The sequence below is a fragment of the Penicillium cosmopolitanum genome (assembly GCF_028827165.1).
Source record: "Penicillium cosmopolitanum strain IBT 29677 chromosome Unknown utg000006l:49.0-5199605.0:1.0-5204138.0, whole genome shotgun sequence".
NCBI classification, from domain to species: Eukaryota; Fungi; Ascomycota; class Eurotiomycetes; order Eurotiales; family Aspergillaceae; genus Penicillium; species Penicillium cosmopolitanum.
Window position 1 is genome coordinate 2483470 of NW_026622676.1, and position 25890 is coordinate 2509359.

Here is a 25890-nt window from a genome sequence, read left to right on the forward strand (position 1 = left end):
TAGGGGTAGTTCAAGTTTTCTCCGGTGCTTTATCCCAAGATTATTACAATGACCTTCCAGTTATAGATCATAGTTAGGTTGGGAGTTCGTAGAAAGCTGAAATCTACTCATGGATGTGATTCAGTTAATTCCAGGTTTAAGATAGAACTAATAGGTATTGAATTGTGCTTTGCCCGTAATTTTACTGCCAGCCCTGGTGGAGTGCTGATGTAGTATATGTTGTTCCAGGTGGATACTAATGTTGCTGCTCTCGTTATATATTCAGTCGACGTTCGGACTCTCATTATCTCCGAGTCCACAAGAACTTGAAGGAGATCAACACAACGACTGACCACCTAGACAGTAATAGGCGGCCATCCACCTGGGCATGGATGATTCTTCGACTACTACTAGTAGTATCTAATATTAAAACTAGTACTGAATACGAAATGCGCAGCATAGCGGCTAGGACTAGAGTCTTCAGAAATGCTAGATAATCCAAATCTATGTCATTAAAAGCCTAAGACAATAAGGCATGTATCCTGTGCAATCATCTCAGTTAGACCTATAGATAGCCGGCTGTCAAAAACCAATGAGCTTCGTCTGATCCAAATCCGACGAAATGTTAATCATGCATAGGTACAGGTATGAAGGAAATTAATATCTTCTCCATGGAAATCATTTTGTGCCAGACTTCGACTCAGTAAATGACACCAGGCCATAGTAAGACTCAGTCAAAGGCCAAAGACACTGTGCAAACGAAACCGCCCCAAGAACAAGAAGCAGATAGTACGCAATCGTCCAACCAATACCTAGCTGACCATCATCGTCTTCGGCCACGTAATTCCCATCCGAGTCCTCCTTGCCACGGGTATTGATCGGTACCCCGAATGACTCTCCAGCTTCAACGCGGCCCCAGAACCGAGGTAATCCGCACCAGTTGCAGAAACTGTGGACCAGAATGACCGCAATCAAAGATCCGGTGCGAAGGTAGATGAATGTCGCATACCAGCCGAAGATGGTGGTATAGCCGAACTGGAAGAGCGAGCGTAGCAGAGAAGCCAAAACCGACGTATCGGGGTGAGTAAGTCTAAACTCGTAAAAATGGTGGACATGCGCGATGCCAAAGTACAAGGGCGCAATAAACACGACCCTCCCAGGCGATATATGCGCTAGAAGATGCAGTGGGATGATAGCCGATCGAAACATGACCTCCTCAGTGACGGGGCCCTGTAAATAGAGCGGTCAGTTTATCATATCGAGATATGTATGAGTAGCTCGGGGTACATCGCGGGCCCGGGAACCATGGTAGAGAACCAGGGGCAGTCAAACTTACGGCGACATAATTTCTCCAGCCGATCCAACCGCTCAGGCTCTCGGATAATTTACTGCGACGAAACCAAGTCCGCCATTCGCCTTCGGCAATACCCCTTTCAAAGAGAGGGCCCAAGAACAGAATGGCTGTTAGCAGTAGGCTTCGGAGAATATCTGCCAGGTCGATGGGCCACCAGCCGAGCATGCTCAACGCAGCGCCGAGCGAGGAATTACCCTCCTCGACAATGAGCCATAGCACAATGAAAGAACTGGCGACGCAGGAACCCGTCACTGCGCGGATGCGAGCGCGAATCACAGAGGGCGCATCTCGACTCAGAGTTGGCGATGGTCGCGTGGCGTGCGACAGATAGAAAGGCAAGACATAGAGCAATGTAAGGGCGACCTGGAGTTTGTTTAATTAGGAAAGGAAGGTGAATGATCAAAAAGGTGTTTTCTTTTTGAGTTCAATTCTAATTAAACACCCTAAGAAGGGGGATGGGGGGCAAGTCTTACTGAGAAGACGACGACGGTGTGTACCGACAGTGAAGGCTCATCTAACGGGCGGGTTAGCTGATGTGTCCGAAGTTTGTCTGGGGGAGGGGACGATCTCGGGAGTTCAGGATATTATTCACTCACCCTGACCTTTGGAATACAGGCTCTTCAGCCGTGCGAGTATCCCGACAGGTGCCATAGTGGGATGGAATGGCGAGGAAGGAGTGCGGCGTCAAGAAAGAGTGATATCGGCCTGGACTTTGAAGTTCAAAGGCAGCAACTTCTCTCAAACTTGGCCACGGCCCGTCTTTTTGCTTTGTTGGGGCCGTGAAAGAGTGTGACCATACACAGGAACAAATACACAGATATATGCGGGGGAAGTGTGGCAGTGTTTGGTAATACACAAACACAGTCTGGAACCACGGTTGGGCCAAGTGTACAACTACAATACTATGTAGGACAAAGAACATCAACAACAACAATCGCCAGTTTGATATCACCAGCAATGACAGACATCGTATTCTCCATATTCCACCTTTGACCACTGGCTATAATTATCCTCTGGACCAGACCAACCTTCCATCCCGAACTGGTGGACCGAGCGTTCTTTCCAACTCGTGGCCCGCAAGTGAGGCATCATATGCACCTCCCCCTGCTGTCCCTGTCAATCCTCATTTTAATATGAGTCAATGCGAGGGGACTGAATCGTGGACAACAAATTCTCCGACCTCACGAGCAACCGTCCCAGGTGGGCTGCCAGGGGATCTCAATATTGTTCAAGAGTCAGCGAGGGCGAGGACGAGAGAGAGAGAGAGAATAAGAGATTAGCCCAGAAATTGCGCTAGAATCCTTGACAACGCATTGACTCCACCCGGGGCTGGGGCTGGGCTGAGAGTACAGTAGGGTTCCTTTCAGGATTTGGTTCGCGATTGCTGTGATCGTCAGCAGAAAGCGTACTCCGTCTATGTACAGTAGTGCATGATGTGGGAGTGAGTGTTAGTGCTGGCTCAAAGCTCACGATCGCTGGACAAAAGGGCTCCCCCCTCTGGCCCCTCCCAGCCAGGTCGACTCATACAGAACACATAAACGAGAGGAGACAGATGTGACCACTGCAGCGTGTGCATCAGCGTAACTCTGTCAGGCAACGCGCCCGAAAATCCGTTCTCACGGGCGCGTCTCCACCAATCGTCACTGGGCCCCGCGAGGTCAACGGCGCTCTAGGGCCGTGCATGGCTGCATACCCCTGGGGGGTCTGGATCTCCTGTGATAGGCGCTGGACTCTGCTGGGCCCTGCCTTGCTCGTCGGCGCTTCACCGCCGCTGGGCAACAAAATTCCTGGCCCCCCTTGGTTCGTTTTGTGTCTCATGTTTTGTGTGCGGTGTTGTTTTCCAGTCGTTTTGTTCCCGTCCTTCTTTTTTGAAACTAATGACCCTTTTCGTTCCTTGTCGCTCTTTTTTAATGGCCTGCAACGTCTGAAACGACCTTCTGATTGCCCTCTGACGACCTTTTTGACGTCTTACGCTCTTTTTTACACCAAGAACTCGGCCATATAGAACCATTCACTTATCGATATCGATCAAAATCGACCCCCCAGGGCGTGGCATTCCTTACATCAATCCAATATAGGAAAACAACAACAACTCCCTTTTCGGTTAACGTCATTCATTGTTTATACTCCACGTTGGAGATATTCTTCTGGTTATTAGTCTTTTGACGCCCCGTTGGTCCCTCGGACCATGCTCTAATTCTGGTTCGACAACTATGCCTTCACACACCCAGTCGCGCTCGCCTCCGCCTCGGCGGCGGCGGGCATTGGAAGAGCGAAGCTCTGCCCACAACAATGAGAGATCCCCCACACGGTCCCTGCGTGTGGTTCAAGATCAAGATCAAGAGGATGTCGACATGTATACCGCCACTCCATTTCCAACAAAGCCAGAGCAGATCCTGTTGCCCATTCCCGGTAAAGGGCAGCAGAAGTATATTGCAGACACCGGATTCAAGTATACAGATGCTGCCACTGCCGGACCATCCGCCGCAGCCTGGCCCTCGCCAGCTATTAGCCATGGAGCCGCGAGCAGCGTTCGAGAACAGTCAGTCGGTGAGATCTGGGATGTGTCTTCTACAGCAGACACAGGCATGTCGCCGCCGCAGATGTGGGATGAAGATCCCCTTTCCAGCAAATCGTCCCTCCCGGAAATTCTGTCACCAAAGACTTTGCATCACGGCTCTGACAGTTCTGAGGCGGAGTTCTCCGATGACGACCTGATCGTGTTGCCAACAGCTACCCCGACAATCAAAGCGGTGGTATCTGAGCCGCCTACTTCACCCAAGTCTACGAGAGATGACGATGACGAGTCAACCCAGATTGGCTATTCGAGTCCAAATGTTGAGCCCATTGGTGCACCCTCGAGTCCCAATTTCGTGACACTGGACAACTCAAGCATGAACTTCTTGCCTCCGAATATCCCTTTCAATGACTCAGACCCTCGCTCAAATTCCTTGTCCTCCTGGAATTCCCGGGGAACTGCGGTGCGCCATGCCGGTGTCGGCGCGCCGTGGATTTACGCGGCGGGCTCCTCGGAGCAATTGAGCTCTCGTGGTTCGCCATCTTTCCATTCCAGCCCGCCTCTTCGGCCTGTTCGTTCATTCCGCTCCGTCTCAAGGCACCATTCCAGCAGCCGATCACGCTCTACAACTTCAACTTCATCACGCAGCCTACGCTCAGTGTCTGACATTGCAGCTGCCATCGAAAGTGGCGTCCCTCTTCAATACCCACGGATCCGTGCTCCATCCTCGAGCTCGCGGGCTGATACATCGACTTCTTCCGAACGAGACTTTACACCTGGCCCAGCATCAGGTCGCTGGAACCCACACTTGTCAAGAGTATCTTCTGTATGGTCTGATGAAGAAGTCGCCAACACAATTCCCGCGGCCGAGGAAGTTGAAGAAGAAGCTGTGAGCGATGATTCAGAGCCAGCTCTTCCCCCAGTTGCTGCTCTCAAACCCAAATCATCACAATCAACTGTCTGGCTTGTCAAAAACTCACACGAGGAAGAGCGCTTGGACAGCTTGTCAAATCTTCCAACTCGCAATGGCTTCCCGCAGAGTCTCTCGTCCGGATCCAAGCGCAGCAACAGCATGCGAAGCGCCATTCGCCCAGGCACAAGCTCAAGCACTGTCTTCCACATCCTTCCGACCTGGGCTAAGATTTATTACCGCGCGGATCCAATGGGCCTCAACCCATCCTTGTCAATCAAGCACGTCAGCCGTCCATCCACTGCCCGCCCTGGAACCAGCAACTCTAGCGTTTTCAACTTGATGCCTACGCCGCTCAATATTCCACGACCGCGTTCCCCCGAACGGCCTCGCTCGCCTGAACGGGTTCGCTTCGCTCAGCGACGTATTGAAAGTGACCCCCGCGACCCACGAGCTCACTGGGTAGCGGACCCCGAAGCTGAAGGTAGTGAACTTCACGGACCACCTCGCCGACTACGACACAGCTGGTCTCCGCATCTATTCACCGACCGACGAACGATTCAACACTCGGCCAGTGCATGGACTGCACCGTCAATGGATTCAACGACCGAGCCCGTGTTTGGGCGAAGGAATATCCAGGTCTACTCTTTCTGTCTGGGCTTCATATTCCCTCTCGCCTGGATTATCGCTTCCTTCCTGCCTCTCCCAGCTATGCCTAAGCTGGGACCCGAGATGACAGAGTCAGACGACGATGTCGAAATGGCATTGGAATCGCAGCTGTGGAATCTTCAAAGACGGCGGTACAACAATGCTCGCTGGTGGCGCAATCTCAATCGCTGGATGATCTCGCTCGGTGTCGTTATCATCGTCATTATTGTAAGTTCGACTGGGTGCGCGCATGGCATGGTTTTGAATGAAAATAATTCTAACAAAATTCTAGATCACGCTGGCTGTCATTGGCGCCACGACTGGATTCTAATTCGTTCAATTTCACTGGAGTCTTGCTGCTGCTGCTGCTTCTTCACAATCTCTCACGACTTTCTCTTCCATCATACCCCACCTGCGACTCGGGCAAAATTTCTTACCACTCCAACGCCTTCATTGACTTCGACAGCTTTCCCTTTTTTTTTTTATCTTCATTTGACGAACCAACTCTCGGAATTGTTTACCCCAAACCACCTATACGGCTTTGATTTCATTTCTCGCTTCGTGATTCAATCACATGATTCAATCATTAGGCTGATGCCTCCCTCGCTCTTGTTATCTTTCTCTCTTTGCTCGAGGAATCTTTCCCTCGACGCATGACTTATTTATTCCCCTTTCTCTTCGCTGAACATTTTGAAACGACTCACATGAAACGATTATACGCACCATTACATAATATTCCCCCCATTTTCATTTTCATTTTCATTTTCATTCTTACTCGAATGCTTGCTTTGGTGAAACCCTAAGTAATGTCTTCCCTTCCCAAGGGCTTTTCTTTCTTTTCTCTTCTCGATGGTGTCGTCCATCTGTGTTTGGATATCTTATATACTCTTTGCACTTTATCTGGATTTTCATGTTCGATATACTTGCATTTTCGTCATGTACCTTTCTCTTCAAACAACTGTACCAGATATTCAATCTATACATTTTTACTTGAAATTACTGAGCCCTTGCGTTCATCTGTAGCAGGAATAATTTAAGCGTCAACCTACTTCGTTGACCACGGTGCTCCATACTGCAATCGACCCAATCGGTGTTTCTGACAGTGCAGCAGCGTCCCAGAATTACTAGTAGGGAATACTAGTAGTATAACTTGCTCTGCCACCCCACCAGCAAAGCTATTCTACCTAGGCAAATTGCTTAGTCCTAACAGTCTGTGTCCAAATTTTTATAGGGAACACTAGGAATTTTGGGAAGCTGTCACCCTGGCAAAAATATTGCTATGGATCCCATAGGGCCCTCACAGCACAACGCTCTTTCCTTAAAGCACATCCTTTCCTCCATGTCTTCCATTCAATCTTGTTTATCGTTCCTCTCTTCACCTCCTAACTACGACTTATGCTTCTACACAACATCACCTTCACATATATACCTCCTGACTTAGGCGTAGCCAGCCGCCTTTGACTAGGGTATCTTGATGAGCGGCGTAAGGGCCGGTAAGTTAACCCTAAAACCCTCCCATCCATTCGATCTTAGGAGTCTTGCTAATGATAGATACCCATAGCATCTGTGGTACTCGAAATTGAACGGAGGCGAAAGGAGCATGGTCCCTACCTGTGGCTCGGGATCGTCGCTGCAGATCGTCACCACGTCGAACACCATACAAGTACTACCAGAACAGTCTGGGACGACAAGCCATTGCAAGGGGAATCGGAGAAACTCAAGATGACGGACGATCACTCCAACCCCTCTGTATCATAATGCAGAGCAACAAGTTAGGCTCAACGGCGATCTCTAACCACAAGACGTACGATTCAAGACGCTTTGCAACCCGAAAGTACCACCACCCAGTTCTCCAGGGACAGGAATCGCGCGGTGCTGCACCAATTATGCCGGATGCTTTATAGGCCCCCAACTCGTTGGATCCGGTGCAGATATCTGAAAAGCCAGTGATCCCGAACCTCACACAGCAGCTAGGGAGATGTCTCGGCTGGATATATGTCTGGAAGTGTTTCGTACCGGGAAGTAGGCTTTGAAGGAACAACTTGAGGTTGGGAGGCTCGCCTCCTGGGGACGGAATATTTCCTGGCTAATAGAGCGAGTCAAATAAAGTCAATTATGGTCATAGAGTGCCATAGACTAATAAAATGATATCTATGTTCTAACCGAATACATACAAACTTAGATTAAAAGAGCTCAGCCCCCGAATAGATAGAGATAGAAGGGGGCTTAGAACAAAGGCCAAAACACTTGAAAAGCCAGATCCTCCAACAATGCATAATATCTCACAAACCACGCTAGAATTTTATGCCGGACCAGCTAGCTGGTCTGGCTGCTCACAGCTTACGTCCGATCTTTTGCTCGACAGCGATCTTCAGCTCTTCACCAGAAGGCATGGTAACCACACTTCCACGGCGGCGACGAGACTCAATCTCGCCAATGATCTCCTGCACGGCTTCGTCGAAGTCACGCTCAGGATCGTTGGGCAGACCCAGCGTCGGGGGACGGATTGTTTCCTGGCTAGCATTGCGAGTCATATGAGGGCGATTGCGACGTTTGAGTCGACCGAGTAGGTAAGCCTTGGCCGGAGAAGCGAAAATGGCCATTGAAACGATGATGTTTACGATGCCGTAGTAATAGACGCGCGACCAGATGGCCATTGAGCCGTCGAAGCTGAGGACGATGAAAGGTATCACCGCGAAACCGAGGGTGAGTTGAGTTACGAGCCAGCTAAGGAAGTCGTAGTACCGCTTGGATGGCATGGGCTTGGCTCCATCGGGTGTGAGGAAGAAGGGGCGGACGTAGCGACGGAAGTCTAGCAAAACCTGTTAGTGAAACGAAATATAAGATGTAGGTGAGATAAAGATTAAAGCTTACTCTTTGCAACAGTTTGAATGAATGATCCTAGAACGAAGGTCATGTAATATCCCGGATAGAAACCATGCCATAGCGCACTGGTGGCAAATGTTGCCATGCTAGCACGGAATCCGGGTTTCTTGCCCTTCGGAGTGACACGCAGGTAAACGTAGTTGCGGAGCCAGTGGTTGGTGTTTTTGTTCCAGCTGCCGAGGTAAGCGTGTGAGTTCTGGGCGGTTTCCAGACTCCAAGGATCGACGTTCTCGAGGCGATTCCAGAAGACTTTGCCGGACTTGTTGTCAAATCCATTGTATCCCATACCGGAAAGGATACAAGCGCCCTCAGTGAGAGACCAGACACCATAGTACTTGAAGCGGGTGGCAAAGCCGAGCATGTAGACAGTAAACACGCGGCGCAGGAAGCCGAACTCGAGGAAAGCATCGGACAGCACGAATTCCGTGGTGAAGGATCCGCTCAGTTGCAGGAAGACGAAGATCCAGACCAGACCTACGACAAGTTTCTTTGCGGCGGGTGTACCGCTGCGGGGAATCTTGCGCTTCTTTCTTGTCGGAGGCACCTTGGACGGATCGGTGTCAGGGGGGATGTCGAAGAGAGTAGTGTCGAGCCAGCGACGATAGTCAACATATTCGAACGAAGGGCCGGCAAAAAGAGAGGGGAAGAAGAAGACATAGCCCAAGTAGTTGAGGATACTGGGGAATTCTGTAATCGCCGAGTACTTCTGCGCATCAGACAGTCCATCTTGAGATTTACGGCCGTCATGAATATTCCAGCAGAAAGAGGAGAGTTTCATAACCATGACCATTTGGGCTCCCGTGATGTCAACCACCTGATTATCATCGGCAATCTGGCGGTAGATGTGATTGATCGACATGTGACCCATAAGGAAGAGGAAGCCAATCCAGGGCATCAAGGACCCGTCCACATAGTATGCGATGGCATAAGTGCCTGCAGCACTGTAGAGAAGAGTGCGAAGTCCATCCCAAAGGTCGAATAGACCGACAATGTAGAAGAGCGAGACGCCGATAATAAACGCGCTCTTTTTTCCAGGTTGAGCGTCGGGGATACGCTTTAGGATCGCGGCGAGAGGGTAAGAAATTAGGAACGAGCCGATCAGTTTTACTAGAAGAGTTAGAAAGACTGGAACTTGAGTTGTCAAGTAGAAACCCCGAGGTTTTACATACGCTCATCGACGGAGGCGCCTGTGAGGCGAGCGGGATATCCAAACACTGCGGGGAGCATCAGTTAGCTTGAAGCTCTGGGGAAAGCTCCACGAGGAACTAGGGGGCCAAAAAGCAGCAGGGAAATACTCACAGGCATCTACGTAGGGCAACATGGTGTCGACCCAGCTTAAAGACCACTAGAGAAGATAGACCGCATGCGAAAAGGGGGGGCAAACTGGAGACAAGAAAGAAAAGAAGTTGTGGAGATGGACGGTGAAGAGAGTGGTGTCATGCGGAAAGCGGACGCGACTCAACATTCAACCAACTTCACCTTCTCCACCTTCCCCCACGCCCTGACGACACCACCTTCTGATCTTCTCCAGCTCTTCATATCTTTTCATTGTTTGCGCCTACTGCGCTCTCCTCGCCATGGATGTCGTCGCGGCCGTCTCGGGCTACATCTCCAAGATGGTGACGGCCGGCGAGTCGGCCACGGGGTCTTCATCTTCCAAGATGAAGATCCTGTTACTCGATAGTGAGACAGTGCGATATGCGCTTAACCAATTTAATCCTAAGGACCGACAGCTGACTCCCTTTGGATACAGGTTCCGATCGTCTCGACCGCCATCACCCAGTCCGCTCTCCTTAACCATGAAGTCTACCTCATCGACCGCCTCGACAACGCCGCGCGGGAGAAGATGCGACATCTGCGCTGCCTGTGTTTCGTGCGCCCATCTCCCGGATCGATTCAGCTGCTCATTGATGAGCTCCGCGAACCCAAATATGGCGAATATTATATCTATATGAGTAACATCATCCGCAAGTCATCCCTCGAGCGGCTTGCCGAGGCAGATAGTCACGAGGTCGTCCAATGTGTACAAGAACAGTTTGCCGACTTCCTGGTCATCAACCCAGACTTGTGCTCTTTGAACCTGAGCTCCCCGCTCTCACACCTATGGAGCCAATCGCCAGACCTGTGGAATCCCGATTCCCTGCAGAGAACCACCGAGGGAGTTCTGGCCTTGCTTCTGTCGCTGAAGAAGAACCCATTGATTCGATACGAGAAGAACAGTCTTCTGGCTCGAAAACTGGCCACGGAGGTTCGATATCATCTTACGCAGGAAGAGCAACTCTTTAATTTCCGCCGGACGGATACCCCACCTATCCTGCTTATCCTGGATCGCCGTGATGATCCCATTACGCCACTGCTCACCCAATGGACATACCAAGCGATGGTACACGAATTGCTCGGAATCAACAATGGTCGTGTCGATCTGGGGAATGTACCTGAGATTCGACCGGAGCTTAAGGAGATTGTCCTTGCCCAAGACCAAGACCCCTTCTTCAAGAAGAATATGTACCAGAACTTCGGAGACCTGGGCCAGAACATTAAAGAATACGTGGAGCAGTACCAGGTAAAGACACAGACGAACATGAATATCGAATCAATCGCCGATATGAAGCGATTCGTGGAAGACTATCCTGAATTCCGCAAACTTTCTGGAAACGTCAGCAAGCACGTCACATTGGTTGGTGAATTGAGTAGACGTGTCGGAGAACAAACTCTGCTCGATGTAAGTGAGTTGGAGCAGAGCCTGGCCTGCAATGAAAACCACTCGAATGACCTCAGGGTAAGTCAATACATCTTGCATCCTTTTTTGGGCCGCCACCTCTAACGATTTATAGTCGCTGCAACGAATTATCGCATTGCCAAACGTCCCAGCTGAGAATAAACTGCGACTGGTAGCCCTCTACGCACTTCGCTACGAGAAACAGCCAACCAACTCTTTACCAGTCTTGCTTGACTTGCTGGTGACTGCCGGCAATGTTCCCGCCAACCGAGTTAACACCATTCCTAACCTTCTCGCCTATCATCATTCCCTTCAAGCTCCACCAGTTGCTGGTGGATTCACTGATCTCTTCGAGTCAACTTCATTTTTCTCCGGAGCTAGAGATCGATTCAAAGGACTGAAGGGCGTTGAAAACGTCTATACCCAGCACTCACCGCGACTGGAAGTCACTCTTCAGAATCTCATCAAGGGACGTCTAAAGGAGCTACAATATCCCTTCCTAGAAGGCAGCGGACACACCAGGGATAAACCGCAGGATATCATCATATTCATGGTTGGTGGTGTTACATATGAGGAGTCAAAGATGGTGGCTCAGGTGAATGCCAGCTCACCGGGTGTACGTGTTGTGCTTGGCGGTACTAGCATTCACAACAGTACTACTTTTCTTGAAGAGGTCGAAGATGCCGTTGGCAGCTGGCCCGAGCCTGCTCCCACGACAGCTGCGGGACGGCTGCGACGGGAACTTGGACGATAATTGGCATGTTGATGCCCGTATCTATGAAAATCGAATCATGACAAAGTGCAATTGGGTAATTGTTTTTCTATAACATTGTAAAGGGGGGTTGTTGAATGAGGACACATTAGAATGTAGGCTATGTTGTATGGATGGTCTTCGAAATTTCTTTTCATGGCTTTGGTAGTATGTACCACGCTAATACTATGTAGAACAAAAAAAAAGTATACAAATGACACAGGTATATGACCTAGAGACAGACGTTGATCCAGATGCACCAGCGAGATCTTAAATCTATATCATTACGAAACAAAAAGGTACAGGGGGGCATGATTAGTAGGCGGTGCCATAGGAAGATGACCTCAGTCCCGTGCATGGATGATACAGGTTTCCTTCGCATGCCAGATGCGTCGTCGTCTCACGACATCCGCGCCAAATGTATCCTGGATGCTATCATCATGGGGGTCGTCATCTCCTTTAGGCTCTTCGCCGAAGCTTCGTAGGAGCCGCGCTTCTTCGACGCTCGCACCGAACTCGTACTCGCCTCTGCATAGCACCGTCACGCCGATAGATGCTTGCGTTGATTCACCACTCTGCAGGATTGGTAGAGCCTGCTGTAGCATACCGCTCCAAGCGAGACGGCGCGTAAGATCCAACGCGACATTATTGGGCTGATGGCGGAGACTAGGCTGAAGACGGAGCAGCGGATGGACAGGACGTGAGGAACGGTTGTGCACATTCACATTTAGGGTCAAGAGGTCGTCTGTCATGACGCGGAAGCGAGAACGGCCGCTTTGGGTAATTGCGTCTGATGATTCGGCCGAGGCCGAGGCCGTTGATGGAGATGTGAGAGAAAATGTCATTTCCACGTCCTCGAGACGCATGGCTTCCACCATGCGAGCGTTCATGCGGATGTTGCGAAGGTCGATTGACCCCTTGCGGCCAGTAGCTGGCTCGCTCCAGCCACCAATAACTCGTTTGAGGAATTCCTCGCGGAACCAGAAGGATTCTCTTGAAGCTGCCTCGGCCTCAAAGGTTAATTTGTTCGCGCTGACAACGAATTGCCGACGTGTACCAGTGTTGACGACGGGAATTGTTGCATGAGGGTTATCCAAGTAGACGCGGGGTAGTACAAGAACGAATCGAGATGTCTGGCCAGGTTGGAGGTCGCCATCGACTGAGTATTGACCGATGTGGTCACCCATTCCGAAGATGGAGTGTTCGTCAACGCGCAGCCACACCGACAAAGGACTTGGCCAAGCATTTCGCAGATCTAACAGCACAACGCAGTGATCTGGACCATAAGCTCCATTACCAAGGCGAGATAGAACCTGAGAGAAGGGGTCGTGGTCGGTCGTAGAAAGGGGCGAGTTGGGCTCTTGCTCGGATTGGACAGGAGAATTGATGTTATTCCTCCATGCAAAGTCACCGCTGAATGGCAGAACATCGCATCGAGCAACCTCAACGCTGGCATTTACCGTCACAGTCAGCGGGACAAACAGCTGTCGAGTATAGAAGACCTCAGGCAAGTCATCTTGCTTGGTTCCAAGACACGAGTAGTCGATCTGCACGGTCGTATCTTGTAAACCAGGTTTACCAAGGACGTCTACTGTGAAGGTAGCTTTCTGTTTTGGTGGGATTGAGCAATCCTTCGTGTCTGAATCTTCGCGGCGCCATCGCAAGGCTGGCTGGGTGGCTAGCTTCAGTTCCAACTCGTAGATTTCAACTGGAAGAAGGTTTTTGTTTTTAAGAGCCGATTGGAGTTGTTTGGTGGTTGAATCTTGGAACGTGAACAAGACAAAATCCACTGGGCAAGAGGAGGTATTCTGCAGGGTGATGGTGAACGATCTAATTTCGCCTTCCAGAACCATCATCGCAGATTGCGAGAGCGACATCGACTCGATGACCAAAGACGGTTGTTTGCCGATGACTTTAACTTCGCATGTTTCAGTTTCAGGGCCCTTTTTCGACAGCGTCTTCCCATCCTTTGATGTTGTCGAACTCCAAGATGTTGGACGTTCGTTGAGGGGTTTTTTTGCTGCGAGCCCTGTTCGCTTGAATTTCACCTCTGGGTCGGGCTTCCAGAAAGACCTGAAGATAGGGAATTTCCGCTTCCGACAATTTCGTACCTTCACAACGCAATTGGAGATGTTGAGGTTGCCATCTCCATGGGCTGTCCCCAAGACAATGACTTCCTGGAGGCAAAGGGGAGGAAGAGTGATGTTCTCCGCCACAGCATCGAACGATAGGCCTTCACCTTCTAGTTCCAAATACTCGATCTCAATTTCAAACTCATAAGGGTTCTGGAGCGTGACACGGAATGAAGCAGGCTCATCCATCACAGCAAGCATCTCAAGAGCCTTGCTGCTTGGCTTGGCAAAAGGGTTGTATAAGAACGGGTCTTTCTTTGACTTATCAGAGCCCGTTGTCACGGCCTGTAGCTCAGTTTTAGACCTACGGACAGGCCGCCTGGGAGCAGGTAACGCAAGCAGCTGTACATCGCGCACGAGGAAGTCATCCCAGTATTCTGCAGCCATATCCGAGGCTCCCAGCCGGTTAGCCGCACCGACAGTTCGCTTTATATTATTCAACAGGCGAATTTGCTCATCCTGAGGCAAGTATGGAGGTACCTTGTAATTCTCCCCGAGCATTAAGTCTCCTCGAATAGTTTGCATGAGCTCGACGGTGAAGCGTAAGACACCATCAAAATCAGGAAGTGCTTCACAGCAGTTGATGCACGCCTTGAGCACGTCAATCTTGAGGTTGAGGTCACCGTAACCGTCCAGAACACAGTGTCTGAATGAACGCTCCGCAATTGCTGCAACCGAGTCATAGTCACCGGGGGCAGATGACTGGCTAAGACGCTTCTCCCATTCATAAAATGAAGAGGGCTGAACACCGTATATCTCGCCTATCGTGGCTAGAAGAAGACGGACACTTGATTCCATATTACCAGGGCCCACATCAAGAGCATTGACATCAAAGACAGTATCGCTCAGAGACGCTAGTCCTGCAGCGGGGTGAATGCCCACTTCCGCAGCGCCGATCTTCCGAGCCTGTACAAGAGTAGGGATCATCACAGACAAAAGCTCGCGCATCACAAATGCTTTCTTCCGAGGTAAGTCGAGAATGTTCAAGACGGATACAACACCAACTACGATAGGAACATAATCGGTAGCTGGCAAGTCCGCACCCGGAGAAAGTGGAAGAGCACGGAAAAGGAAGTTGGCAATGTCTGTCTTTCGGAGCACAACTGTTCCCCGAGGTAGTTCCGGCTGGAGCAAGGGACGAGAGGTTCGTTCATGACAATATGCTTTAGTGCATTGTCATCGAGTGAGCCATCCCGAACACGTGCAGACACCAAAAGCCTTGATAACCGGATTACCGTTTCCGAAAAGACCAACTGAGGAAGAGGCTCATCGGTGATATTGGCAGCGCGGTTGTGGAGGTTCAGAATCGTATTCGAAAGATCTGGCAATAAATTGGCCAGGTTTTGAAGAGATACTATCCGGTTACCAGCCGTGGGAGCATTAATGGAGTCTCTAATTGCCTTGTTTGTTTTTTCGGAAGCAGGATAGAGCACATTGGGGATCTAGATGCTGGTCAGATATCTGCTTTACCGTTTCATGAGATGGAGGGGCAGAATACATACCTGAAAATCCATACCTGCCCACCCCATCATAAGCAGACAAAGAAGAATGGATTCAAGTGCCTTGCCATGCCAGATATAATCACTTCCTGCTCGGGCATTATTCGCCGCCTCGGACAGTTCCTTGAGAGCATCAGGCCATCTTCCTGCCTGCAGGAAAAGAGTACCAATAACGACTCCAGCACGGCCTTTGATTCTATTCTTCGTTCGATCAGTGGCACTCAATCCGCTCACAGACATTCGATCCCGACTATGCTCCTTGGGCGAACTTATCGAAGGGCTTCTACCCCCGGAATTCGTGCGTGATAGATGAATTGACCTTGTGATTTCATCGAAAGTTGTCGGAGTTTCGTGATCACTAGGTGCGGGTGAGCTGGCATTGGAGCTTAAAGGTGTTTCTGGTGGTCCCCCATTGGGGCTTGAAGGCAGCTGCGCAGGCAAGGTCATGCGGTTCAGTAGTCGGTCTACTGGCCGAGGTCGTAGCTCGGGGTTGCGATGTGGTCCCCATGAGGAAGCTTTGGGGGACTCGATCGACGGGATACTTTGGATTGTCTTTGCGAACTCATCAAGCTCCCCGAGTAGTACCGATGTGATGTCACATAGAACCGTTTTCATAGTAGTCGCTTTAGAGGCTTCAGGGCGAGGAACCCAGAGCACATTGTCCGGTCCATTCGTAATCTTCCCAAGGCCTTCATAATCAAACACCAGGAGCTGGTTCACCAATGCTCGCGGATTTCTTTCCTTCACCGCATCAAGCTCCTCCAGCAATATGTCCAAGCCCTCGGGTGTTGGGTGTTTCTCATTTATTCCAGAGCTCTGTGGAAGCTCCGTCCCATCGGCAATTGCGATGATAACCAATGGTTCTCGATATATTTCGAAGGGGAACAGCTCAAGGTGTGACGTGGGGGGGAACCGAGAAGGATAGGTCGTAAAGAATCATTCCAGTGGGGAATGCGAGGGGAGAAAACATATCTGGAGAATTGGACCGTCAGTATCACTGGTTGAACAGTTGGTCTATCCTCTACTCCCAAGGGGCCATGGCATACTTCGATTTGGTCGTGAATCGGGGCTGATATCCCCTAACCGGACCACATTCTCAGCTTGGAGTCGGGCAGCAAAGCTCAAGAACCGCGAGCGCTTGATTTTGCCAATTGGAAGTAGCAACGCCCTCAGGCGCGCCGGCGCTATTGGAGACAAGGGGTCGACCCCCATCTTGTCATTTGAGGGAGACCGGAGAAGCGGTTTGCGATATCAGGCCCGCATTCACAGCAGTATAACCGGCTTAACGTCCAAGCGTCATGCGACAGATGAAGCGCCGCAAAATGGAGGAGTGCGCCACACCGGATCAGTCGTAGTGACTGTACAAGCAGTGAAAGCAACAACTGACTTGAGCTTGACAAGTAAATCCCACCTTCTCGAGGGCTCCTGAGGCCGATGGTGGAGCTGCCATAACACCATGACTAAGCCGCTGATCTAAGCCGGCTTATCGATAAGCATGTCTCCTCCGCCGGCGAGTCCGCATCTCCGCCAGATCCCATCATCATTTCAACACTTCATTCCTGTTGTTTGTGTCGGAGTTTCTGTTGCTGCATTCCCGGACCTGCAGTCCTTTGGCCTATGAACTTCGTTTTCATCTGTTTGCCATCTATCGTTGATTTCACGCCCCAGAATTTGCGACCTGCTTGTTTACATCCGCAAGATGCGGTAGCCGCATGACGTCTCAGATATACACTACCAGCGGAAACACAACCTCGAGTATTACTTTTCAGATTGAAGAATATTTGTTACTAGACAGAGACCACGTACATAGACTTACAATATGGCTCTGAACGTGGACTTTAACGCGCTGAAGGCCCGGACTATGGGGTCCGGTGCCGATGAAGAAGCAGTGACGGTCGATACCAGGGGATTGATTTCGAAAGTTCTTGCCCGGTATTCGGGGAAATGGTATGTCTTATATGGTACACCGAGGGTATGAAAATGATGAAAGCTGACCCTGGCGCTTAGGACTGTTCTACGAGAAATGATTCAAAACGCGGCCGATGCCTCCGCATCTAAAGTGACTATCAAATTCGAGACTCTACCTTCGACAACGGTACCCTCTCCCAGTGTCGACCGACCCAACAACCCAACTGAAACATACCATCTCAAACCACACCCTTCGTCGTCTCCTCATATCGAACAACGGTCTGCCATTTAGCGAGAAGGACTGGGCACGATTAAAACGCATTGCGGATGGCAACCCAGACGAGACCAAGATCGGTGCGTTTGGTGTTGGATTCTACAGTGTTTTTGATGACTGTGAGGAACCATTTGTCTCCTCGGGTAACCAAGCCATGGCCTTTTACTGGAAAGGCAATGGGCTTTATACTCGCCGATTGGATCTGGGCGATACCCCAAACAAAGACACCACGTTTGTGCTGGATTACCGAAACGACTCTTCTCCTATACCGTCATTGATGTCGCTTTGTCAGTTCCTGTCGAGCAGTCTGACATTTGTTGCCTTAGAAGAGATCGAGCTCATATTGGATGATTGGAGTCTGTTGAGGCTATCCAAAAAGACAGCACCAGGCGTCAATGTACCTATCCCCAGAGATATTGAGACGAAGACTGCAGAAGGGTTGATGAAAGTCGCCGGTATCACCCAAGAAATTGCGCAAGTGGATGCAGCCTGGATGCGGATTGTCGAGTGGAATCCGAACGCAAGCATATTCCGTCTTGATAACCTTCGGGACACGACTAGCTCTCTTCGCAGCTTTTTCTCGAAATTCACCGGCCAACCAGAAAAGTCAACAACTGTTCAGCAAGCAGAGCGTCCCGAAGAGCCAAGTAACATGGCCACCATGGTGACCGCAACCGTGTTCTTGCACATCAATACAGCCTCGATCCTACCTTCGGTTAGCCATTCTCTGAGCAAAGAACTTGAAAGAGCCACCCGCAAACCACCGCCCAAGAAAGCGACCATCGCCATTTTAACACCGTCTTATGATGCCAATATCGCATCAGGAGCATCTGCTTCAGAATCCGAAATTCTTGCGTCCATATTGCCCTCGAAGTCAGGGAGGGTTTTCATTGGCTTTCCTACTCAGCAGACTACTGGTCTTAACGCTCACGTATCTGCACCATCTGTCATCCCAACGGTTGAGCGAGAAAGTATCGATCTAAACACTCGTTATATCAGTAAATGGAATCTCGAGATGTTACGAGCGGTTGGTGTTGTCTGCCGCATTGCCTGGTCGGCCGAGATGTCCACCATCAAGAGTAAAATCGCATCTAAACTCCCACCATCCCGCTCAAAAATCCGAAAAGAAGACATTGTCGATGTACTCCCCGAGGCCATACACACTGCGAACCAGTTCGTGTTTCGCGAATCGACGCCCTCTTCCGTCTTGGGTCAGACCATTGAGGATGCTTTCTGGATGTGCAACAAGAACGCTTCCATCGAGATTCTTTCTACTTGCGGTGTCATCCCAAGTCACCAGACACGAATCGCTCCCAAAGACCTCAGCTTCATGGATTCAATTCCTGCTCTGCCGGATGACTTTGTGAACGGTGCCAAGGAATTTGTCGAAAGATTAACATCATTTGGGTTGGTAACAGATATCACAGTGTGGGACATCAAACGTGAATTGGAGTCCAGCACCCTGCGATCAAGCCAAGTGGTCGAGTTTCTGACCTGGCTCGGCCGCAAAACTGTGTCTGGACAACTTGATAGGCTTTCCGTTCAAAGTCTTCTCCGGGTTGCGGTTGCCAATGATGAGGACAAGGAAGGACAAGCGACACGCTTGATCATATTTGCCGATATCACTAGCTTTTTAAACCCTCAACGGATCCCATCTGAACTTCCAGTTCCATCCTCCGTGGTACCTTTCCGATTTACGAAGTCATTGAGCAAACAAGAACTCGAGAGTTTGGGATGGGTTGAGCTGCACATAGTGCCTTGGCTGAGCTACCTTGTCAACAAGGCCGGGGATCGTAACCTTCTCAGCGCAGATCAAGATCTCACGCAAAGTTCCACTTTTGCTGGCCAGGTTCTGCCAGTTCTGTCGAAGTCATGGGATGTCCTCAGCCCTTCTGGCAAACAGTCTGTTGTCAATACCCTTCAGACTCAGACTATTATTCCAACCAAACTTGGAATGAAGCAGCCTGGGCAGACATATTTTGCCTCTGTGCGCCTATTTGACGACCTTCCGATTGTGCATGGTCTAAATGGCGTCAAAGAGAAATTTTTGGTAGCGCTCGGTGTCCGCAAAACGGTTGAGCTTGGTGTTATATTTGACCGTCTCATCAATGCTGAGCCTGTCGATGCTAAAAGCGCCCCGGCACGCAAGTGGAACCACGTGGATCTGATCCGCTATCTTACATCTGTTCGTGAGGATATCCCTGCGAACGATATCCAAAGGCTCAAAAACACCAGCATCTGCACTGCGGAGAGCACGAAAGATAACCAGGTTGCGTCTGGGTCTCGCTACAAAATATCTGAACTCTACGAGCCCAAGGATTCGCTCCGAGCTTTGGGTCTTCCAGTGATTGAATGGCCAGGGATCTATACTAGCACCAGCAACGAGGGCAAATTTCTCTCAATGATGGGCTTGAAAACTTTCCCATCTGGCTCTGAACTACTTCGTCTTATGATTTCAAGCGACCAGGAAAAGGATACTGGACGAAAGAACAAGGCATTATCGTACTTCCTCAACGAGTATCATACCAACGGCTATGATGCATTCGACATACGCGCAGTCACTGTCCCCTTCCTGCCAGTTGAAGGGTCGGAAAGTCTAAGCACGTCCAAGAAATGCTTTACAGACGAGGGGGCATCTCTGTTCGGATTTCATATTCTCGAGAAACGTCTTCACCCACATGCCCTTAAGTTAGGGGTTAAACCCCACCCGCCTATGACAGAATGTCTTCAAATACTCATTCGCAAGCCTCCCACCAGCCAGAAGGAGGCCAGGATCATTTTCAGATACCTGGCAGGCAGAGTCTCTGATCTCAATTCGCAGGACATCGAGCGTGTCGGCAGTGCCCCTATCATTCCTATCGCTGTCAAGGATCACTCGGAGAAGAGCTCTGGGACCCGACTTGTTGCGCCGAGACTTTGCTATCTCGGCGAAGGCGAAGATTACAAAGACATCTTTGACTTTGTTGACTTTGGGCAAGAAGCCAACCTTTTCCTCATGGCTGTCGGCTCGAGGCGGGAGCCTACCAAGACCGAGATTGCACGAATGCTTGTGAAAGAACCCGCTCGCGTCTCGTCTGCATTCCAGAGCTCAGAAAAGTATTTGATGCTTCTGAGAACTCTTGCGGAACATCTTCCTATCCTTAAGAAGGACAAGGAACTTTTTAGCGAGATGAAGAGGGCGAAATTTCTTCTAGCAAGCCGTGATATTCCTCCTCAGCAAAGTGGCAAAGGAGCATCTGCTGAGAAGGCTCTTCCGGACCTTGATGAAGATTTGGACATCAGGGAATGGAGCCTTTCATCAGCGAGAGATGTCGTTGTCGTGGACGATTTCCAAAGCTTCAATCTTTTCAAAGAACACATCCAGGCCGCACCGCAAGAGGAAACGCTGGAAAATTTCTACGTCGCCCTTGGTGCCATTCCTTTGAGTACACTTGTTGAAGAACAAGCGCGATTCGGTGGCGTGGCAGTGGACCAAAGTTTAGGAGCCAAGTTACACAAGATCATTCTGGAGCGCGCTCGGCTCTTCTTACACGACCAGCCCGCAGACGCCATCCAGCATGGATCCCGATGGCTTGAGAACAGCTTTTCGGTGCAAGTCGTCAACTCGATCTCTCTCACACGATCACTCAAGGGTCGACGTGTGTCGCATACACAAAAGCGAAACGCTATTGTTGCACGTCTATCAAGCAATTGGGGATTATGCATATACCCTGGCAAATATGACCTGTATGAGATCAGTCAATCGCTCGTCCATTTGATCCTTAAGCGTCCAAAGCTCCATTCAACTTTGACACTTGAGATGCTACTGAAAACAGACCTCTTGGAGCTCCGTGCTCGAGGCTACAATGTGGAACGTATCCTTCGACAGAAGGCCCAAGAGGCACGAATGGCAGAGGACAAGCGACAAAAGCAATTAGAGGAAGAGAGACGTGTTCTTCAAGAGAGAGAAGCTGAATGGGCAGCCGCGCAGGCTCAGCGAGGCAAAGAAGAACGTCCTCCGAAAGAAGAACGACTGGAGGACTCTCGGCCAAAATCTCAATCTCAAAATGCAATGCCTGGCGTCTTTCCTGAATCGCCCAACAGCAAGCAACCAGCGGCGGAGACACAGGTTGCTCCAACTGAACCTCCCATGCCAGATCGTGCCCCTCGCGGTCTTTTTGCAAACTTGCAGAAGCGTTTTGGGTTGGACGGGAATCGTTCGGGCTCAAGTGCAGAGCCCGACGGGCAGTCTCAATCATTGCTTCCTGAATCCTCAACTCCCCCTCCACCACCCTACTCCCCCAACCCCACGGATTCCCAGCAGCCGCGTCCAGAACAGCCTGTCAACGTTAGCTCCCCGCATCAACTGAACCGACAACTTCTTTCTGCCGTGCAGGCATGCCGACCTCATGGATCATCCGATGTCTTCAGTCGGCCAGAGACAAATCAGATCTCGGAAAGCAAATCTTATTGCGATGAACGACCGAGTCATGACTTGGAGTTTGTTGCCAGTCTCCCCAGCGGTGTCAATGTTTTGTTCGTCAGAACCATTACTGATCGGTCTGGTTTCTTGGCGGCTAACCGTGCTGGAATCAACATCTTTGCATCAATCATTCTCGACTGTGGTTCGATCTTTGCTATGCGTGCCGACAGCCTAAGCATCTTTTACGACCCGGGCGGCAAAACGATCGCATTCAACCGAGCCGGTAGTATTTTCTGCAATTACTTCTATTTCCAACAATTGCACGAGCAGCCACTACTCCGAGGTCCCAATCCAGATCGGACGGATGCAATTGTTTACTGGTGGGTGATCCTATGCCATGAGTTGGCCCACAACCTTGTGGGCGATCACAGCTCAGCGCACAGTTACTACACGGAGAGCTTTGTGGCTCAATATTTCCCCAAAGTGGCCAGCAAGCTCGCCAGTCTCCATACCGGCGCTGCTGTGTCCAACCCTTGATTTATTTTGCAGTGACCTTTGAAGCGATAATTGAATACCCAATTGCTGTAACCTTACTGTAAAATTCTCCGATAGATTAGATGGAATCTAAAAAGTGCGTTGCCACCCGAATCCATTCCGGCGGTACCCGCTTTTTACCTTTGCTCAACCTTAATTTTCTTCCCCTGCAACCTCATCTCCCTCACAATGCATTGTTAAACGGCCTCATTCATACCAATACTCATATAACCAAGTGGGCACAATGAGCCGTTGATTGCCTGACCTTTCCTTTTCCCCGCGGAAAGAACCGCCCCGTTCTATGCGAGTGTGAGAGAGGGAGAGGGGAAACTCGACGCTCGCCACCGAAGCCTTATCCGGGCCATACCTGACTCCAGCAAAATTAGTCACCAAGTTGTGACAGGCACCAGAGATCCTGCAGGAACACTGCATCACTTCTAGTGACAACTATTTCATTATTCCCTGCAATTGTTGTGCATTGGCCGCCATTTTTCTAGCGGGGCTGCCTCGACCTCATCATGGCACCTTTGCTTGGCACAGATGGCAATTGGGATGGAGATGCTGCATGCTCATCCCGCAAATCCGACATATCAGTGCCTCATCTCAAGAGTATTCTTTATGTTGACGCCTATGACTCATTTTCTTACAATGTCGTCGCGATGCTTGAGGAGACGCTCAGCGTTAAAGTCACCGTCATAACTATCGACTCCGAGTGGCCTGATGGAAACATGCACGAGTTCCTGCGCCATTATGAAGCCATAGTCCTCGGACCAGGACCTGGAAACCCCAGAATTCCCAAAGATGTTGGCATCATGAAGGATATTTGGAATTTGGAGAATGCCGAATTGCTCCCGGTTTTTGGGATCTGTCTCGGGTTTCAGAGTTTGTGCTTACATCACGGCATCCCCATCGATAGACTGCCTTATCCTATACATGGCCAAGTTCGTCAGATCCCCACGACGGCCAAAGATATATTTGAAAATGTTCCATCTCTTGAAGTGACACTTTACCATTCCCTCTACGCCAATCTTGACGAGACGATCGAATCGCACACTTCGCCAACCAATGACCTAGACTTTCTGGCATCTTTGACTCTGGAGGATGGCGATACTCCGACTAACCGGATTCCAATGGCCGTTCGACATCGCCGCAAGCCATTCTGGGGTGTTCAGTTTCACCCTGAATCGTGCAAGTCAGAAAGAGAAGCGTGCAAGACACTGTTGCGAAATTGGTGGCAACTGGCTCTTAAATATAACAAAGTATCTGGCCGCGGTGGTTATGGCCAGCTACCCACCGCAATAATCAGCCCCTGTGAAGACACCACACCTTTTCCGAATATCGCATACGACATGTTGAACTGGAGCTCCGCTACGTCTGTGTGTTCCGCGCATCGAGTATTTGCCCGGGACTCTCTGAGCCCCGAGGCTATCAGTGACCTATTCAACACTCCAGGATCTCCCACGGTGCTATTTCAATCCAATGGCCGATATAGCATTATCTCAGTCCCGAGCCCTGGATCTTGGAGGTTGGAATACTGGGCCGACACGCAAAATATCAAGATGTACCAACTCCACGGCAAAGAGCAGAAGATAGAGAAGCGCATCTCCGTCGATCAGCTATGGGATGCTTTGCGTTACTTGATGGATATGAAGAAGGTCGACTCTGGAAGTTCTCAGATCCCCTTTTGGGGCGGCTTCCTAGGATATTTCTCCTACGAGCTTGGCCTGGCCTGCCTTCCTCATTCCCATGGATCGTCACCGAAACCTAAATTTTCTGGTAGTTCAAGTGGCAATTCTCGGGAAGATCTCCCGGATGCCAGTCTTCTATGGTGTGAGCGAAGTATCGTGATTGACAACACTACCGGGGATGCTGTGGTTCAATCAACCAATGAATCGGACAATTTGCCTCTTGGGTGGCTTGATGAAACTTTACAACTCCTGCAAGAGTGTTCCCCTAGCCCAGAAAATAGCCAAGGCGATGATGTTGCTTTTCTGGACCCGATTCTTCGTGAGGGCATCCACTCAACTCCCGACGAGTCGGAGTACAAACAAAAAATCGCAGCTTGTCAGGCACAGCTCACAGCTGGTGAATCTTATGAACTTTGCCTTACAGGCGAAACATCGATCTCCCTTCCCATCCCAACCGGAGAAAACGATCGCCTCGAATTCCCATGGAAGCTATACAAAAAATTGAGAAAGTACAATCCTGCTGCATTCAGTGCATTCGGAGACCTCGGAAATACAAAGATTGTCAGCAGCAGCCCGGAATGTTTCCTCAATTGGGACCGCAGCTCCATGCTAGAAATGAAGCCAATGAAAGGCACCGTGAGAAAGTCACCCTCGATGACTTTCGAAAAGGCCAAGGCAATCCTAGGATCGTCGAAGGAAATGGCCGAGAATCTGATGATCGCCGATCTAATTCGGCACGACTTGTATGGCATCTGCGGCTCTGGTGGCGTTCACGTTGAGAAGCTTCTCGAGGTGGAAGATCATGGCCGAGTCTATCAAATGATCACCCATGTCAAGGGCGAAGTCAGCCCTGAAAATCTGGGATGTTCTGTTCGCCACATGCCACAACTCAAAACCTCGAATATGGGTGTTCATGGTCTCACGGCTCTTCAGCGATGCTTACCTCCTGGTTCTATGACAGGGGCACCCAAAGAACGCTCCTGCATGCACCTTCAAACAATTGAAGCGCGAAAACGCGGGATTTACTCTGGCGTCATGGGCTATCTTGATTTGGGTGGTGGTGGAAGCTTTTCGGTTCTGATCCGTACCGCCTTCACCTCTAACTCGGCGAATGAGTCCAATCGACAAGTCTGGCGAATTGGTGCCGGTGGCGCTATCACTACCCTGAGCACCGCCGAGGGCGAGTGGCAGGAAATGCTGACAAAACTGAACACTGTCCAAAATGTCTTCAGGCCATCCAATCCTGCCTGATTTGCTAGAATGAGGTTGAGATGAACGTTTTCTGTACATTTGTGGTATTTGAGTACGACCACTACTGTCACAAGATCACGGAGCACTCTGATCGTGCTTTCAACATCCGGATCTATCAGCTGGTCGCTGAAGTGCATTCAACATCAAGCGTTGGAGTTGGGGTTTGCTTTCTATAGATTTTACATAGCACACATGGGCAAATAGCCTAGTTAAATAACAAACAATACATAGATAGATCACAGTCCTGCCAGCAACTCAAATATTTGTATGAAAAGTTAGTTAGGAGGTTGGCAAGTGAAAAAGGTGGAATAAAGTGAGGAACTATACTAATTTCTTTATAGTTAGCTGACTGGAGCTAGTCGGTGATCGACCATATGCAAACAAGCTAAACGTCTTTTTCTCCGCTTCAACTCTCCGCCCTTCTTTATCTGCACGTC

General features: G+C 50.1%; 7 protein-coding genes across 7 annotated transcripts; 4 read left to right on the forward strand and 3 right to left on the reverse strand.

Annotated features, from left to right (window-relative positions):
- Window positions 1–657: 657 nt before the first annotated feature.
- On the reverse strand, window positions 658–1984 carry N7509_005438 (CAAX prenyl protease RCE1; the record flags this gene model as incomplete). Its single annotated transcript, XM_056630075.1, has 4 exons — window positions 658–1209; window positions 1316–1696; window positions 1807–1847; window positions 1930–1984. 4 exons carry the CDS (start codon window positions 1982–1984, stop codon window positions 658–660), a joined length of 1029 nt encoding a protein of 342 aa, XP_056489377.1.
- A 1562-nt stretch (window positions 1985–3546) lies between these two features.
- Window positions 3547–5740, forward strand: N7509_005439 (putative serine-rich protein; the record flags this gene model as incomplete). Its single annotated transcript, XM_056630076.1, has 2 exons — window positions 3547–5637; window positions 5702–5740. 2 exons carry the CDS (start codon window positions 3547–3549, stop codon window positions 5738–5740), a joined length of 2130 nt encoding a protein of 709 aa, XP_056489378.1.
- Window positions 5741–7742: 2002 nt separating this feature from the next.
- Window positions 7743–9616, reverse strand: N7509_005440 (lysophospholipid acyltransferase; the record flags this gene model as incomplete). The annotated part of the gene is made up of 4 exons (XM_056630077.1): window positions 7743–8221; window positions 8284–9402; window positions 9465–9509; window positions 9595–9616. 4 exons carry the CDS (start codon window positions 9614–9616, stop codon window positions 7743–7745), a joined length of 1665 nt encoding a protein of 554 aa, XP_056489379.1.
- A 256-nt stretch (window positions 9617–9872) lies between these two features.
- On the forward strand, window positions 9873–11768 carry N7509_005441 (Sec1 family protein; the record flags this gene model as incomplete). The annotated part of the gene is made up of 3 exons (XM_056630078.1): window positions 9873–9986; window positions 10049–11074; window positions 11130–11768. The coding sequence occupies 3 exons, from the start codon at window positions 9873–9875 to the stop codon at window positions 11766–11768; spliced, it is 1779 nt and encodes a 592-aa protein (XP_056489380.1).
- Window positions 11769–12109: 341 nt separating this feature from the next.
- On the reverse strand, window positions 12110–16608 carry N7509_005442 (TRAPPII-specific subunit TRS120; the record flags this gene model as incomplete). The annotated part of the gene is made up of 5 exons (XM_056630079.1): window positions 12110–15022; window positions 15133–15339; window positions 15400–16212; window positions 16310–16368; window positions 16443–16608. 5 exons carry the CDS (start codon window positions 16606–16608, stop codon window positions 12110–12112), a joined length of 4158 nt encoding a protein of 1385 aa, XP_056489381.1.
- Window positions 16609–17215: 607 nt separating this feature from the next.
- Window positions 17216–22517, forward strand: N7509_005443 (histidine kinase-like ATPase domain-containing protein; the record flags this gene model as incomplete). The annotated part of the gene is given in 3 exon segments (XM_056630080.1): window positions 17216–17343; window positions 17404–17583; window positions 17597–22517. 3 exon segments carry the CDS (start codon window positions 17216–17218, stop codon window positions 22515–22517), a joined length of 5229 nt encoding a protein of 1742 aa, XP_056489382.1.
- A 515-nt stretch (window positions 22518–23032) lies between these two features.
- On the forward strand, window positions 23033–25453 carry pabA (aminodeoxychorismate synthase pabA; the record flags this gene model as incomplete). Its single annotated transcript, XM_056630081.1, has 1 exon — window positions 23033–25453. The coding sequence occupies one exon, from the start codon at window positions 23033–23035 to the stop codon at window positions 25451–25453; it is 2421 nt and encodes an 806-aa protein (XP_056489383.1).
- Between the last annotated feature and the right edge of the window lie 437 nt (window positions 25454–25890).